This window comes from Lampetra fluviatilis, chromosome 6 (assembly GCF_964198595.1).
Source record: "Lampetra fluviatilis chromosome 6, kcLamFluv1.1, whole genome shotgun sequence".
Taxonomy (NCBI): Eukaryota; Metazoa; Chordata; class Hyperoartia; order Petromyzontiformes; family Petromyzontidae; genus Lampetra; species Lampetra fluviatilis.
In genome coordinates, this window is record NC_136280.1 from 497,359 (window position 1) to 512,595 (window position 15,237).

The window sequence follows — 15,237 nt, forward strand, 5'->3', positions numbered from 1 at the left end:
CAGTCTCAGTGTTGGTGAGCCCTCAAGCTCTAACCCCTAGTAGCCACAATGAGTACAAAACAAACGTCGACGGAGAGCTTCTTTGAAAAGGTGGAAAGACCCAATGATGACCCCCCCCCCCGTCCGTCCGTGAAAAAAATGTCTTCCACGAAACGGGTCCCTGGTGCCAACGAGGTTGGGGAGCGCTGCCCTCACCTCCTTGCTCTGTCCCCCCACCAATCCCCCTCGACTCGCCGGGCCGCTGGTCCCGTCCAGTGGAGACATCACGAGACTGGAGCGAGGAGGAGGAGGTTACAGGATTTATTGAGGCACTATCGAGTCTGCGCGACGGGGCAGTTGCCAGCGACAAGAGGTTCCGCGAAGCGGTGACGCGAGTTGCGAGTGACGACTGCTATTGTAACCGGGCGCGTCACGTGGTACGTGCTCTCCTCTGGTCCGCGGACAACGCTCCCGTCTCCGTGGAGCGGCGAGCGAGACGGCGCCGTGGCCTGGTTCGCGACGTCGCGCGGGGACGGCGTGGCGATTGTGAGCGAACCCGCGCGTCGGTCACCCGGTGGCAGTCGACCCAGAGGGTGCCAACCGGACGGTGGGCGCCCTCCAGACCCCAAGTCGCAACCTCGCGACCTCACGACCCCGGTTCGCGTCTTGGCAAAGGAAGCAGTGGAACTCTACGGTGACTCCGCGTGGCATCACCGCCCGGCCAGTCCGCGCGGTGATGCCACGCGGTGAGTCCGCGCGGTGACGAGGACGGCATCGCTGGGATAATCGGCGAAAAAAAAAAGCACCCGGCGACTTGGAGCCCCGACCCACGTGGTCTCCACGGTGCAGAGCGGCGGTGGTGATGGCAATGATGGCGATGATGATGGTGTCGATGGCGAGTCTAAGAACACAATTGAATATTGACATGGGCGCGACTCGGAGCCCCGTGTATGTATGCGTGCGGGAGGGGGGTGGGGGGAATCTTGATCCGTGCATCTCCTCTTCGAACCCCCATGGCCGCCCCCGCAGCTTGGACCCCCGTGGAGGATCACAGGTCATCCCCGCCGCACATGGCCAACAGGATCTTCTGGTAGTCGCCCTTGGTCTTCGCCTGCCCCGACACAGACACACGCTCGCCCATCAGGGGGGGGGGGTCACTCGCCCATCAGGGGGGGGGGGGGAGGGGTCACTCGCCCATCAGTCTGGAACAACTCCGTGGAGCTGTGGTGGTGCAGGACAGCATGAGGCCTCAGATTCGTCAACACTGCAGCTAACCAGTGACAATATCCGTGCACTGTGTGTGTGTAATAGGCGACATTTTACGAAAGTACCACTCACTCCACAGAGCAGATAGGAGGCGTCACTACTGCGCCAGCAGCTGCTTCACCATTGGGGGCATTGCACTGAGAGACAGTCGCTTCCTTCCCTGCTCCGGAGACTGCCCATTGCCACAATCGTGGCCCGTCAGGGCTCACCGCGAGGTCGCGTTGTAAGGTGGGGGGGGGGGGGGCTATCGGGCTACTGAGAGGGACTCACGGTGAGGAAGGAGTACAGCGACTTCCCATACTTGTCCTTGAACAGCTTGCGGATGTCCATCATGTCGACCTCGCAGCGCGACACCATCACACGCGTCAGCACCTTCTCCTTGAGTCCGCCCTGCCACGCACACACGGGGTCACGATTGTCACCTGGGGTCACTCCTGCATGGGGGGGGGGGGGGGTGGTCTCTTGCACGTCAAGAGTCACGTGGGGAGCCAACACCAGTGACGATCCTCTGAACTGGTCCTGGGCCTACCCTAGGTCGACTCAGACTCAACTGAGTACCCGGTGCAGTGTGTAAATACTACCACGAGGGAGACAAAGGCGGCCGGGTATAGTGCTGGTCACCCAGCCCCTTGTGTGCAGTGCTGGCCTCATTAGGTGCTCGCTAACAGCACTTGCCGCAAGAGTCTGTTAAGGCTACACGGGGGATCTTTGTCTTTGTGCGTGAGCGTGTCTGTGTGCCTGGCCACTGGAGGCACGCGATGACCCCCGAGACGCCCCCCGCCCTCCCTCACCTTCAAGGACTCATAGAGTTTGTCCGCGAAGAAGCCGGGCGGGCTCTGGATGTACTTCACTGCAACAACAACATCAACATCATCACGCACCGCTCGGGTCACTGGGTTAGGGTCGGTGGCAAGGCGAGTGTCGGTGTGTGGGTGGGTGAGGGTTGGCAAGGTGAGTGTGCTGCTGTGTGTGTGGGTGAGGGTGAGGGTTGGCAAGGTGAGTGTGCTGCTGTGTGTGTGGGTGAGGGTGAGGGTTGGCAAGGTGAGTGTGCTGCTGTGTGGGTGGGTGAGGGTGAGGGTTGGCAAGGTGAGTGTGCTGCTGTGTGGGTGGCTGGAGGCTCCCTTGCGTGCCTGGCTTCCACGGCGCCCACTCACCCAGCGCCTGGAACGTGTCCCTGACGTCTCCCTTCACCTCCTTGTTGATGGTGCCCTCCATGTCGATCTCGCTGAAGTTCTTGTAGACAATAAACACTGCACACGTACACACGGGGTTGGGGGTAGGGGGGAGGTGGTCAGAGGACGTATCACAAGGCGTGGGGGGGGACGGACCCAATCCACGCGCAAGGTCGCGGTGACCGCTGGCGGCCACGCACCTCTGTTGAGGTGGGGAAGGCTCCGCGAGGTGAAGATGCTGATGAACTTGGGGACGTCGGTGCCCTTCCTCTGCAGGCCGCCCGCGAACAGATCCTGCGCAGGTGGGGGGGGGGGGGGTTCCACTCAATCACTCGCGCGCCCGGCACGGCCCTCGCAGGCCTCGCGACGCCAAGCGGCCAGCAACGCACAGCACGCAACGGGTAACGCGTAACGCGTGCTCCATCCCGGGTATTGATAGCGGCAGGGGATGTCCACCTTGGTAGAGCGGCAGCATTGACCACGTGTCCGCAGTTAAAGAGGCCTTGGCAGGGAACGGCGGCCTTGGCAGGGAACGGCGAACCCGGGTGTGCTGTGGTGGTGGTGTGGGGGTGTGGTGGTGTCGTGCTGTGGTGCTGTGGCGCTGTGGCGGTGTGGCGCTGTGTGGCGGTGTGGTGCTGTGGTGCTGTGTGGCGGTGTGGCGCTGTGTGGCGCTGTGTGGCGGTGTGGTGCTGTGGTGCTGTGGCGGTGTGGTGCTGTGGTGGTGTGGCTGTGTGGTGCTGTGGTGCTGTGGCTGTGTGGTGGTGTGGTGCTGTGGTGGTGTGGCGCTGTGTGGTGCTGTGTGGTGCTGTGGCTGTGTGGCGCTGTGTGGCGCTGTGTGGCGCTGTGTGGCGCTGTGTGGCGCTGTGTGGCGCTGTGTGGCGCTGTGTGGCGCTGTGTGGCGCTGTGTGGCGCTGTGTTGCGCCGTGCGAGTCTCACCCGCGCGTCCTGCTCCACGAGCTCCTCGTCGATGTTGCTGCTCTCATCTCGGTTCCCCTGGAGAGGAGGGGGGAGGGGGTAGAAGAGCACAGATCAGGAGGGAACGATGGGGAGCAGGGGGCCTCTTGGGGGGACCCCCAGCAGCTGGAGGGTTGTTGGCGGCAGGGCTGCGTTGCCGAGGCTTCCCACCTTGGCGAGCGCCAGCAGCAGCTTCTGGAAGTCTCCGGACGTGTCCGAGCTGATGTCCTTCTCGAGCTCAACCTTGTTCACTTCGTGAGCGGACGCGGCGGGGGGACAACGAGGGAGAGCGCGAGATCAGAACCGACTCGGGGCATATTTATTTATCACGGTTATCGAGAGGCCAGAAACTCAAAGCGCCAAGCGGCCAGCAACAAAGAGCACCGACGTCGTGAGTGCAGACCGGGAAATGTTGCTCAGAGAAGCCAGGGAGCGAGATGATGCGAGGGGACTCCGAAAGGGAAACCGAATATTGGAACGGGGAGCGTGCGGAGGGTCCCAGTACGACCGCGAGTCCGCGACAAACCGGCGCAGGGCAACACTCGGCACCCACCGGCCTTGTAGACCTTGCCGATCTCGCGCAGCTGCGCATTGGAGCGGGACACGAGGATCTCGATGAGCGTCTCCTCGTCCGTGCCAAGGCCCTGGAGACAGAGGGGGGGGGGGGGTGCGGGGGATGAGGTTAACGACGTCATTCAATTACGAAGGTGAAGGGGCAGCCCTGCAATGTATCGCTGCTCTCGTCACTGCTGCGAGTGCGAGGAGGGATTGAGAGGGGAGGAGGGATTGAGGGCAGGCAGGGGAGAGGGCAGGAATGTTTCTCTACAGCTTGAGCAACGCTCCACCCCCACTCGCGTCCACCCCCACCCTCGTCCACCCCCACCCTCGTCCACCCCCACCCTCGTCCCAACCACTAAATCTGGACGGGACCGGAGTGGAATTTCACAGAGCGGGACCCCCCCGCCCATCCGACCCCCCCCCCCCCCGGGCTTCCTCCGCGAGCTGTCGGGCCGCCGCAGCTGCCCAGGCAGTGATCTCACTGCCAGGAAACGGAGCGAGGCCGCGTACAGTGGCGTCAACACAGATGTGAAACATCTACAGCAGCTACAGCAGCAGCTACAGCAGCAGCTACAGCAGCAGCTACAGCAGCAGCTACAGCAGCAGCTACAGCAGCAGCTGCAGCAGCTACAGCAGCTACAGCAGCTACAGCTACAGGCAGTACTACAGCAGCAGCTACAGCAGCTACTACAGCAGCTACAGCAGCTACAGCTACAGCAGCAGCTACAGCTACAGGCAGTACTACAGCAGCGTCTGATCTGCGTCCCTACGCAGGCGGGCATCGTGCGAGGTGCTTCGACTCTTCCCTTCCTGCCCCCCCCCCGGCCCACTCCCCCCACCTCCCCCCCCCCCGACTGGCGATTCGATTAACGGTCGACTTGTGAGCGGGGTCTGTTGCTTTTAACATTGCGGTGAATGTTTGCAACTTGGAGGAAACCATCGACAGAGCAAATCGATTCCCACCCCGCTATTTGGCACCACTTTGCGGTGAACGTTAGCCAGACGTCGGGGATGGACTTGCTCTCGGCATAGGAATGTCGAGGGTCAGCAGCGGACAGAGAGTGACCGACTTGGAGGCGGTCTCGTGTTTAGGTAGAACATGAAGCGCATCGGCCCTGCCGCGATGAGCGCTGTGAGATGGCGCGCTCGGGCAGCTTTGCTCGTGACGCGGGGAGAGAGAGGCGGGGGGGGGCTCTGTTCCGTGGCGCGGGGAGAGAGAGACGGGGTGGGGGGGGCTCTGTTCCGTGGCGCGGGGAGAGAGAGACGGGGTGGGGGGGGCTCTGTTCCGTGGCGCGGGGAGAGAGAGACGGGGTGGGGGGGGCTCTGTTCCGTGGCGCGGGGAGAGAGAGGCGGGGGGGGGCTCTGTTCCGTGACGCGGGGAGAGAGAGACGGGGTGGGGGGGGCTCTGTTCCGTGGCGCGAGGAGAGAGAGACGGGGTGGGGGGGGCTCTGTTCCGTGGCGCGAGGAGAGAGAGACGGGGTGGGGGGGGCTCTGTTCCGTGGCGCGGGGAGAGAGAGACGGGGTGGGGGGGGCTCTGTTCCGTGGCGCGGGGAGAGAGAGACGGGGTGGGGGGGGCTCTGTTCCGTGGCGCGAGGAGAGAGAGACGGGGTGGGGGGGGCTCTGTTCCGTGGCGCGGGGAGAGAGAGACGGGGTGGGGGGGGGCTCTGTTCCGTGGCGCGGGGAGAGAGAGACGGGGTGGGGGGGGCTCTGTTCCGTGGCGCGAGGAGAGAGAGACGGGGTGGGGGGGGCTCTGTTCCGTGGCGCGGGGAGAGAGAGACGGGGTGGGGGGGGCTCTGTTCCGTGGCGCGGGGAGCCCGGGCTGAGCCAGGCGCTGGACTGGGTCGGGTCCAGAATAAGCGGTGGCGGGGTTGGGGGTGTGGAAGTTGGGGCGAGGTGGTGGAGCGAGCGGTGGGGCGAGCGGTGGGGCGAGCGGGCACACCCATTCACTGTCGAAAGGTTCGTAAACCCTTTTACGCGCACGCACATCCACACGCGCGCTCTCTCTCGACTCGCACCCACAAATACAGTCAAAGGCCCTCCGTATAGCCTCCAGCAGACTGTTGGGGCAGGTGCTGTTAAGCGAGCGCCTACAAAGGCCGCACGGCACAACAACACGCCCAGCCGCCTTTGTCTCCCCAGTGCCTGTGTGTATGCATCGCACCAGGTACTCGTTGAAGACCGAGGGAGATCGAGGACCGTTTAAAATATTCGACACTGATGTTGGAATCCAACTCGGGTCGCCGGGTTCGTAGTGCAGTGCGCTAACCGCTGTGCCACGGCTCCCGTACACACACACACGGCTCCCACACACACACACGGCTCCCACACACACACGCGGAGTCGCGTTCGCAGTCTTTCGTCGAGACATCCCAGACGCGGACCCCCCCCCACACCCGCCCAACCCCTACGCGCGGCACACCCATTCACAAAGACAAACATCCCCGTGTAGCCCACACGACGCTGTTCGGGCAAGTGCGGTCACGGCCGGACCGGCACACGTGACCAGCACCGCGTACGGCCACCTTCGTCTCCCCAGTGACGACGTTCACCAGGTACTCGTTTAGGGTTCAGTCGACCCCAGGACCCGTTCAGATATTCGCAGGCGGGAGTCGAACCCAGGTCTTCTTCTTCGTCACACACACGCGCGCCACACACTCAACTAGTAAGTGGTGACGTCACCACGGCGTTTGTGCCAGGCTGGGTGCACCTTGAGGCCACGAGGCGTCGGAGGCTCGCTGGCAGGAGGTGACGGGACAGGTGTTGTGCGCCACCCACGCACACACTGAACACGGAATGTCGCAGTCTCTCTGATCTTACACAGTCTGACTGATGGTGCAGTCTGACTGATGCTGCAGTCTGATTGATGCTACAGTCTGATTGATGGCACAGTGTGATTGATGGCACAGTGTGATTGATGCTGCAATCTGATTGATGGTACAGTCTGATTGATGCTACAGTCTGATTGATGCTGCAGTCTGATTGATGGTACAGTCTGATTGATGGTACAGTCTGATTGATGCTACAGTCTGATTGATGCTACAGTCTGATTGATGGTACAGTCTGATTGATGGCACAGTGTGATTGATGCTGCAATCTGATTGATGGTACAGTCTGATTGATGCTACAGTCTGATTGATGCTGCAGTCTGATTGATGCTACAGTCTGATTGATGCTGCAGTCTGATTGATGCTACAGTCTGATTGATGGCACAGTCTGATTGATGGTACAGTCTGATTGATGCTACAGTCTGATTGATGCTGCAGTCTGATTGATGCTACAGTCTGATTGATGCTACAGTCTGATTGATGGCACAGTCTGATTGATGGTACAGTCTGATTGATGGTACAGTCTGATTGATGCTACAGTCTGATTGATGCTGCAGTCTGATTGATGCTACAGTCTGATTGATGCTACAGTCTGATTGATGCTACAGTCTGATTGATGCTACAGTCTGATTGATGCTACAGTCTGATTGATGCTGCAGTCTGATTGATGCTACAGTCTGATTGATGCTACAGTGCGATTGATGGTACAGTGTGCTCCCACGGTATTCACATCCTATGGTCTTCGCCAGTGACCGCAAGGCGCTGGCAGCGACTCGCGGGACGCGCTGCGATGGGAGAGACTGCCCGGGCCGGTTTCACAGCTCGTCCTGTAAGCGTCGACAGGCCAGCGGACGGCAGCACCGCAATGGATCGTTGCATCCATCTGTGCGGAGCACTGAGGGTCGTCGCTCTCCGCCCCTACTTCTTGTGCGTGCTGGGTTCTCTCCAGGGGTTATCGGGCTCCCTCCCACACGAAGCCAACCTCTCAACAATGGTGGAGCTCATGGCCAACATCCCAATCCTCCTGATAACGAGGCTTGTGACTCCGAGAGGCGAGTCTGGGCGAGTGAAGGGGGCACGGCGATGCCGCCGCTGCTGCTGCTGCTGCTGCCGTGAGGAGGCCTCGTGGAGGGCGCGGCTGCTGGGATCGAGGAGTCACCGCACAGGGCGACATCGCACCGACGGTCCCACGGCGCTGCCAAGCGGGCGTGACGCGATCCACCCAGAGCCGCGACTCCAGCAGAGACGACGGCTCCTGATCCACCTCCACTCTCCTCCACTCTCCTCCACTCACCTCCACTCACCTCCACGTACTCACCCTCGCCATTAACTCCTCAGCCCGTCCACTCACCCCCTCGACTCTCTCTCACTACACCTCACCCTGCTCCACCACTCAAATCCTCGCCGCCTGCACCCCCCCCACTCACCACCTTTCATCTCCTTACCCCCCCCCGCTCACCACCTCATCCGCTCACCTCCACCCAAACCCCTCGCCCTCCTCGCCCCCCCCCCAGCCACTCCCTCTACCCCTCACACCCGCACCCCACGACTCACCCCCTCCACTCACCTCTCCACTCGCCCCCTCCATCCCAATCCATCCTCCACTCACCCTTTAACATCTCACTCCCCCCCACCCTCCTCACCCTCCTCACCCTCCTCACCCTCCTCACCTTCATGGACCAGTTGAGTTCGTCAGCGTCGAACTCGGCGGGGCTCTTGAGGAGTCCGAGCACCACGGACTCGAGGCGTCCCGACAGCGCCGCCTTGAGGGCACTCGGCAGGTCCTGGGGGCGGGGCACGGGGGGACGGGGATGCGGTGGGGGAGAGGGGGGGGCCCGTGAGGGGTCAGGAACTCCCCGTGAAGAGGTGGAGGGGGCTCCTCGTCGGGCTCCGCGTCGCTCCTCGCCCGAGGCCACGGCGCCTCCACTCCCCGTCCCAGCTTGGGCCCCGTATTTGGATTTTGAAGAAGAGGATCTCACTACCCCCCCCCTTCTCACCCCCCTCCTCACCCCCCTCCTCCTCACCCCTCCTCACCCCCCCCCCCCCCTCCTCACCTCCCCCCCTCACCTTGCCGTAGAGCTGCTGGTAGGACTGCGCGATGGCGCGCCGCTGCACGTTGCTGCGGTCGGTGAGGACGTCGATGATCTTCAGCTCGTCCACTCCTGTCGGGCGCGGGGGAGGGGCGAGTGCTGGGTGAGCAGTGGCGAGTGGCGGTGTGAGTGAGTGGAGGTGAGTGAGTGGCGGTGTGAGTGAGTGAGTGGCGGTGTGAGTGAGTGGCTGTGTGAGTGAGTGGGTGGCGGTGTAAGTGAGTGGAGGTGTGAGTGAGTGGCGGTGTGGGTGAGTGGAGGTGCGAGTGAGTGGCAGTATGAGTGAGTGGCGGTGTGAGTGAGTGAGTGAGTGGCTGTGTGAGTGAGTGAGTGGCTGTGTGAGTGAGTGGTGGTGTGGGTAAGTGGCGGTGTGGGTGAGTGAGTGGCGGTGTGGGGGAGTCAGTGGCGGTGAGAGTGAGTGGCTGTGTGAGTGAGTGAGTGGCGGTGTGAGTGGCTGTGTGAGTGAGTGAGTGGTGGTGTGGGTGAGTGGCGGTGTGAGTGAGTGAGTGAGTGGCGGTGTGAGTGAGTGAGTGGCGGAGTGAGTGAGTGGCGGTGTGGGTGAGTGGCGGTGTGAGAGCGGTGTGAGTGAGTGAGTGGAGGTGAGTGAGTGGCGGTGTGAGTGAGTGAGTGGCGGTGTGAGTGAGTGGCTGTGTGAGTGAGTGGGTGGCGGTGTAAGTGAGTGGAGGTGTGAGTGAGTGGCGGTGTGGGTGAGTGGAGGTGCGAGTGAGTGGCAGTATGAGTGAGTGGCGGTGTGAGTGAGTGAGTGGCTGTGTGAGTGAGTGAGTGGCTGTGTGAGTGAGTGGCGGTGTGAGTGAGTGGTGGTGTGGGTAAGTGGCGGTGTGGGTGAGTGAGTGGCGGTGTGGGTGAGTCAGTGGCGGTGAGAGTGAGTGGCTGTGTGAGTGAGTGAGTGGCGGTGTGAGTGGCTGTGTGAGTGAGTGAGTGGTGGTGTGGGTGAGTGGCGGTGTGAGTGAGTGAGTGGCGGTGTGAGTGAGTGAGTGGCGGAGTGAGTGAGTGGCGGTGTGGGTGAGTGGCGGTGTGAGTGAGTGAGTGGCGGTGTGAGTGGCTGTGTGAGTGAGTGAGTGGCAGTGTGAGTGAGTGAGTGGCGGTGTGGGTGAGTGAGTGGCGGTGTGGGTGAGTGAGTGGTGGTGTGGGTGAGTGGCGGTGTGAGTGAGTGAGTGGCGGTGTGAGTGAGTGAGTGGCGGTGTGGGTGATTGAGTGGCGGTGTGGGTGAGTGGCGGTGTGAGTGAGTGAGTGGCGGTGTGAGTGAGTGAGTGGCGGTGTGGGTGAGTGAGTGGCGGTGTGGGTGAGTGGCGGTGTGAGTGAGTGAGTGGCGGTGTGAGTGAGTGGCGGTGTGAGTGGCTGTGTGGGTGAGTGAGTGAGTGAGTGAGTGGGTGAGTGAGTGAGTGGCGGTGTGAGTGAGTGAGTGGGGGTGTGGGTGAGTGAGTGAGTGTGTGGGTGGGGGCGAGCTGTGGCGAGCTGTGGCGAGTGGTGCGCACCCTTGGTCTTGATGGCGGCTTCGATGGCCTCGGCATCGGATTTGGCGTTGGAGTTGGGCTGGGTCTTCTCCACCCCGCGGAACGAGGTGAAGGGAATCTGCGGCGTGGCGGTGGGAGAGGGGTACACTATGAACGGGTTGCCCGCGATTAGCCCCGCACCTCCGATGGGCACGGTCGGCTACGTAGGGTGCGAAAGAAGTTCAGAGGCACAGTAGATCGGCAGTTCGCGTGTGGCCGGTGGGTTAAAGTGTGGGGGTACTTCCCACACGTCTGGCCAGCGTGGGAAGAGTAGGCCAAATACCCTCGGCAGCTCCCTCTCGCGGAGGCCACTTCCCCAGCAGTAGCGCGAGCGAGCAATTGCAGGGCTGCGCCTTTTACCCGACGAGGGAAGCAGTCCCCCCCCCCCGTCCCGGGGGGACCCCTGAGAGGGGACTCACCGGAAGCTCGGTGTCCCCCTCGCCGCGGTTCATGTGCTTCATCAGCTCGTGGACCATCATCTTGGCAGCGTGCAGTGGGACCTGAGCAGCCGCGCACAGGGACACGGCGACACGAGTCGGACACCGGTGCGGAGGAGAAGGCGCGGAGGGGGGGGGGGACAGGAGCGCCCCCCCCCCAGCCGCACCCCAAGTGTGGCAGCACTCATCCCCACTCGGCCACAGGGGTCCGGACGAGGTCTGGGACCAATCGCGCGATTATGAAACGACTCGGCGCCTGGCAGGAGGAGGAATAACACGAACGCGAATCCGCGTCTCGTCCGAGCCAAACAGCACGGGGGGCACGTGACGAGCCCCCCCCCTACCCATCCCGCCCGGGGCGCCGCGGGGCTCGCGAGGGAGGAGAAGCCAAGAGGGGGAGGGGGGGAGAGGAGGAGGGGATTGGGGTAGGGGGGGTAGGGGGAGGGGTAGGGGGGTAGGGGGAGGGGTGGGGGGTCTTCACTGAGGTCTGGGATGCAGCCAGGGGATGGGGAGAGAGAGACACACTTGGATACGTGGAGAGAGAGAGACTTAGATACGTGGAGAGAGAGAGAGAGACACACTTCGATACGTGTGGAGACCCACACTCGGATACATCGAGACACGCAGTGATACGTGTAGAGAGACACAGATCTACATATAGATGCACACGCGCTTGCACAGAGGCAGATCGATGTGTGATCACAGAGCCACAGACAGCATTTCTAATGAGCTCGCACACAAAAGACACGAAAACAGAGAAACAGCAATAGCCGAGACGCATTAACCCACGCACGCTCCGTAATACACGGATCATTCAGACGCCCGGATACATGACACCCACTCACACACACACAAACTCATAAATAAACACTGCGCTCTGACACTTAGGGATACAAAACACGGTGATATGAGACGCACACACACACGGACACATACACACACACGGACACACACACACGGACACGTCGAGAGACACAGAGACGGAGTGAGTGTCTTGTATATATCACAGAGGCATTTGGAACACTGCGTCAAAATAATAACAAAACGATGTTACCAGGTGAAGCAACACTTTACCTGGCGATCTGGCCACACATTGTAATAGGTCATCGAGTGACGTTACCTTCATTTGTGATCATTTATAGGAGCAGTCAAACAATCCGAACGCCTCTTCTCCATGTGGAGGGCAACACCGGAGGAACCCGGGACAAGAACCGACGCGTCCACCACGTGGAGAGAGAACGACGCAACGACACCGCGCACAGGCGTCGGGAGGGTCCCCGAACGAACCCATCACCTCCTGCGTCGCAGGCGAGGAAGCGAACATCTCCTCGCCATCGCAGCGTCTAAAAAGATAGACCCCCTCCCACAGACTACCCCCGCAGACTTCCCCCGCAGACTACCCCCACAGACTACCCCCACAGACTACCCCCACAGACTACCCCCACAGACTACCCCCGCGATCCCCCGGGGCTACTCGGGCCGACCCCGTTCCGCGGGATGTGGACTCGGAGCAGCTCACGCGCTCGCAGTTCCCCGTCTCCAAACCGCCCCCTCGTCCCATGTGAGCGACTAAGGGGGTCTGCGTCCCCCTTGCCCAGACCCCTGTGAGCCTCTAAGGGGGTCTCCTCCCCCTTTCCCAGACCCCTGTTTGCCGGGATATCGACTGCCCGCACCCCGAGCACGCGATGCGCCGCAGCGGTTCCAGGCGACATCGTCGCCAGCAACTGGCGACGATGTCGCTCCGTCGCCTGACGACACGTCACCGCTCTGCTGTGCAGGATCGTTGCCCGAAACGTCACCGATCATATATTTTATTTTAAGGCCACACGAGGTGTTAGTGACAAGGGACGCGTCGTTGTTTGTGCGCCACTGCCAATGCAGCAGCAGCAGCAGCAGCCACAGTTCCGTGTTGTTGTAAAATGAACTCCAATTGTCTCGAGCCCACACTTCGTGCCCTCTGGGTCAGAAGTGTTTCGGCTCGAGACGACCTCATCCAGCAGTGGATAGAGCAGTGTCTCGGCTCGAGAATAACTCTGGGGGGAGGGGGGGTTAGGCGGGACGTGCAGCTACCAGACCAGGAGGCCGTAGCTGACTCGAGTAGTCGAATGGCGACGCTGGCGAGTCGCGTTGGTAACAGTCGCAGGTGACGACTGTTACTGCTCGTGACGACTGTTACTGCTCTCATAACATCGCGCTCAACGCCCTGGGCCAGGCTACGATGAGGGAATGGAAACGGGTGGGGGTGGAGTGTGGTGGGGGGGTGGAGTGGTGGGTGGAGTGGGGGTGGTGGCGCTCTTCTGCCAGTCTCCCAGCCGCACCTGCAACACAAAACTGGTTTCCGAACCCGAACGCGCAAAACGCGGAGCGGATCCCTCCGCCGGTGAGGATGACCGAAACGCGCGCCCGGTAAGAGATCTCCTGTCGTGTGTGGTCACGCGAAGCCGGACTGCGGATGAGACACCTAATGTTGAACCAATGCTGATGCAAACTCTGCACTCCCCGCAGGCCGCGTGGCTGACGGGATGTGTGCAATCCGCTCTGCACTCTGCTCCCTTGTTCCACACACGCAGCGGCCACGCTTCGAGCATTTAAAAAAAACACGGCACGGATCGACTCCGCGGAGCCGGAGTCTCAACTCCCCCCCAATCCCCTCATCTTCCCAACTCCCATCGACCACTCCCAGCCCTCCCCAAAACTCAACCGTCATCCCTCTACCCCCCCCCCGTACTCCGCTCCCTCCCTCCATCCGCCCCACCGAGACTGAACAGAGACGCAGAATGGATTCTTGAATCGTAACCGCGACTCAAGCGTCGGCCCTCCACCCCGAGCCTTGCACCCGTACCACATGCTCGAGTACTGTGGTGAAGATGGAGTGTGTACTGTGGAGTGTGTACTGTGGTGAAGATGGAGTGTGTACTGTGGAGTGTGTACTGTTGTGAAGGTGGAGTGTGTACTGTGGAGTAGGTGGAGTGTGTACTGTGGCGTGTGTACTGTGGTGAAGATGGAGTGTGTACTGTGGAGTGTGTACTGTGGTGAAGATGGAGTGTGTACTGTGGAGTGTGTACTGTGGTGAAGGTGGAGTGTGTACTGTGGAGTGTGTACTGTGGTGAAGGTGGAGTGTGTACTGTGGCGTGTGTACTGTGGTGAAGATGGAGTGTGTACTGTGGAGTGTGTACTGTGGTGAAGATGGAGTGTGTACTGTGGAGTGTGTACTGTGGTGAAGGTGGAGTGTGTACTGTGGAGTAGGTGGAGTGTGTACTGTGGCGTGTGTACTGTGGTGAAGATGGAGTGTGTACTGTGGAGTGTGTACTGTGGTGAAGGTGGAGTGTGTACTGTAGTGTGTGTACTGTGGTGTTTGTAGTGTGTGTACTGTGGTGAAGATGGTTTCTGTTACCGGGTCTGTGCCGTGTCACGAGGCGTGTACCGACGGTTGTGAAAGCACTCCGAACGAGCGCTCACCTTTCCACGGCTCACGCAGAGTATCAACAAAGACGCAAAGCTCCCCCGAGTAGCCCACGGTTCCTGTCGGGGCAAGTTCTGTGAACGAGCCCCGCGCGCCCCTCTCCTACACCCTCCCCCCCTGCACCCCCCCCCCTGCACCTCCCCCCCTGCACCTCCCCCCCTGCACCGCGCCCCCCTCTCCACATTCCGCGCCTCTTGCTACACCACCGCGACCTCCCACGCCCGGCTGCAGCTCCACGCTTCGACTCACCCCACCGCAGCGCACACCCAGCCCGCAGTGCCACGCCCGCCGCTGCCGCTGGGCGCAGGGAGCGGTGGGGGGGGGTCTGCGTTCTGTTTGCGCGCAGCGCTCGGCACTTTAAGCGCAGCGTCGGCCCTTAGCCAGACACCTCAACTCAGTTTGCGAGCTTCTGTTATCCCTGCCCCCCGATCGCGTGGGTCCCTGTCTCCGCCTCGGGTCAGGGCGGGCGGTCTGGGAGCCGGGACCCCGAGAAACTCCCTGGAACCCCCTGGACCCGCCTCGCTCCGGGGGCGGCAGGGCGCACGCGCGACTCACCGAGCAGTGGCGCAGAAAGAGACGGCGATCACCAGAGTCAGCCTCGTCGCGCGCCTCTCCGCGCTGTTATATGAGCCCTGCCTGGCCCTGCCCAGCCGGCAGATCGACACGCCCTTGTGCCCGCTCCCACATGAGGAGGGCTTTGTCTCACTTGCCAATTTCAGCGGCTGCAAAAACCCGGAACATGGATTTCTGGAACTCTTGCATCGTGGATTCCCTGCGCCGAGTGAGCTCTGGAGACTTTACACGCGGGGCGCTGCTGCAGAGGAAACTCGGCAGGGCGCGGAGCGGGAATGTAGTGATCTGGTCCGGGTTGTGCTAACAACGTTCTGTGTTGGTGGACCTGGGAGAGGGGGAGGGATGTTTGAGTCATGAGACCCCTGGGGAGCGGGCGAGGCTCGCGGAGCCACACGAATACAGTGGAACA

At 61.7% G+C, this 15,237-nt stretch overlaps 1 protein-coding gene across 1 annotated transcript; it reads right to left on the bottom strand.

Annotated features, from left to right (window-relative positions):
* Window positions 1–286: 286 nt before the first annotated feature.
* On the bottom strand, window positions 287–14,524 carry LOC144932981 (annexin A2-like). Its single transcript, XM_078857387.1, has 13 exons — window positions 14,505–14,524; window positions 10,775–10,855; window positions 10,338–10,434; window positions 8,822–8,916; window positions 8,425–8,538; window positions 3,925–4,015; window positions 3,543–3,622; window positions 3,354–3,410; window positions 2,618–2,711; window positions 2,400–2,495; window positions 2,037–2,095; window positions 1,516–1,635; window positions 287–1,090 (listed from the first exon to the last, which is right to left on the bottom strand). Exons 2-13 carry the CDS (start codon window positions 10,832–10,834, stop codon window positions 1,028–1,030), a joined length of 1,026 nt encoding a protein of 341 aa, XP_078713513.1. The 5' UTR covers window positions 10,835–10,855; window positions 14,505–14,524; the 3' UTR covers window positions 287–1,027.
* Window positions 14,525–15,237: the final 713 nt, after the last annotated feature.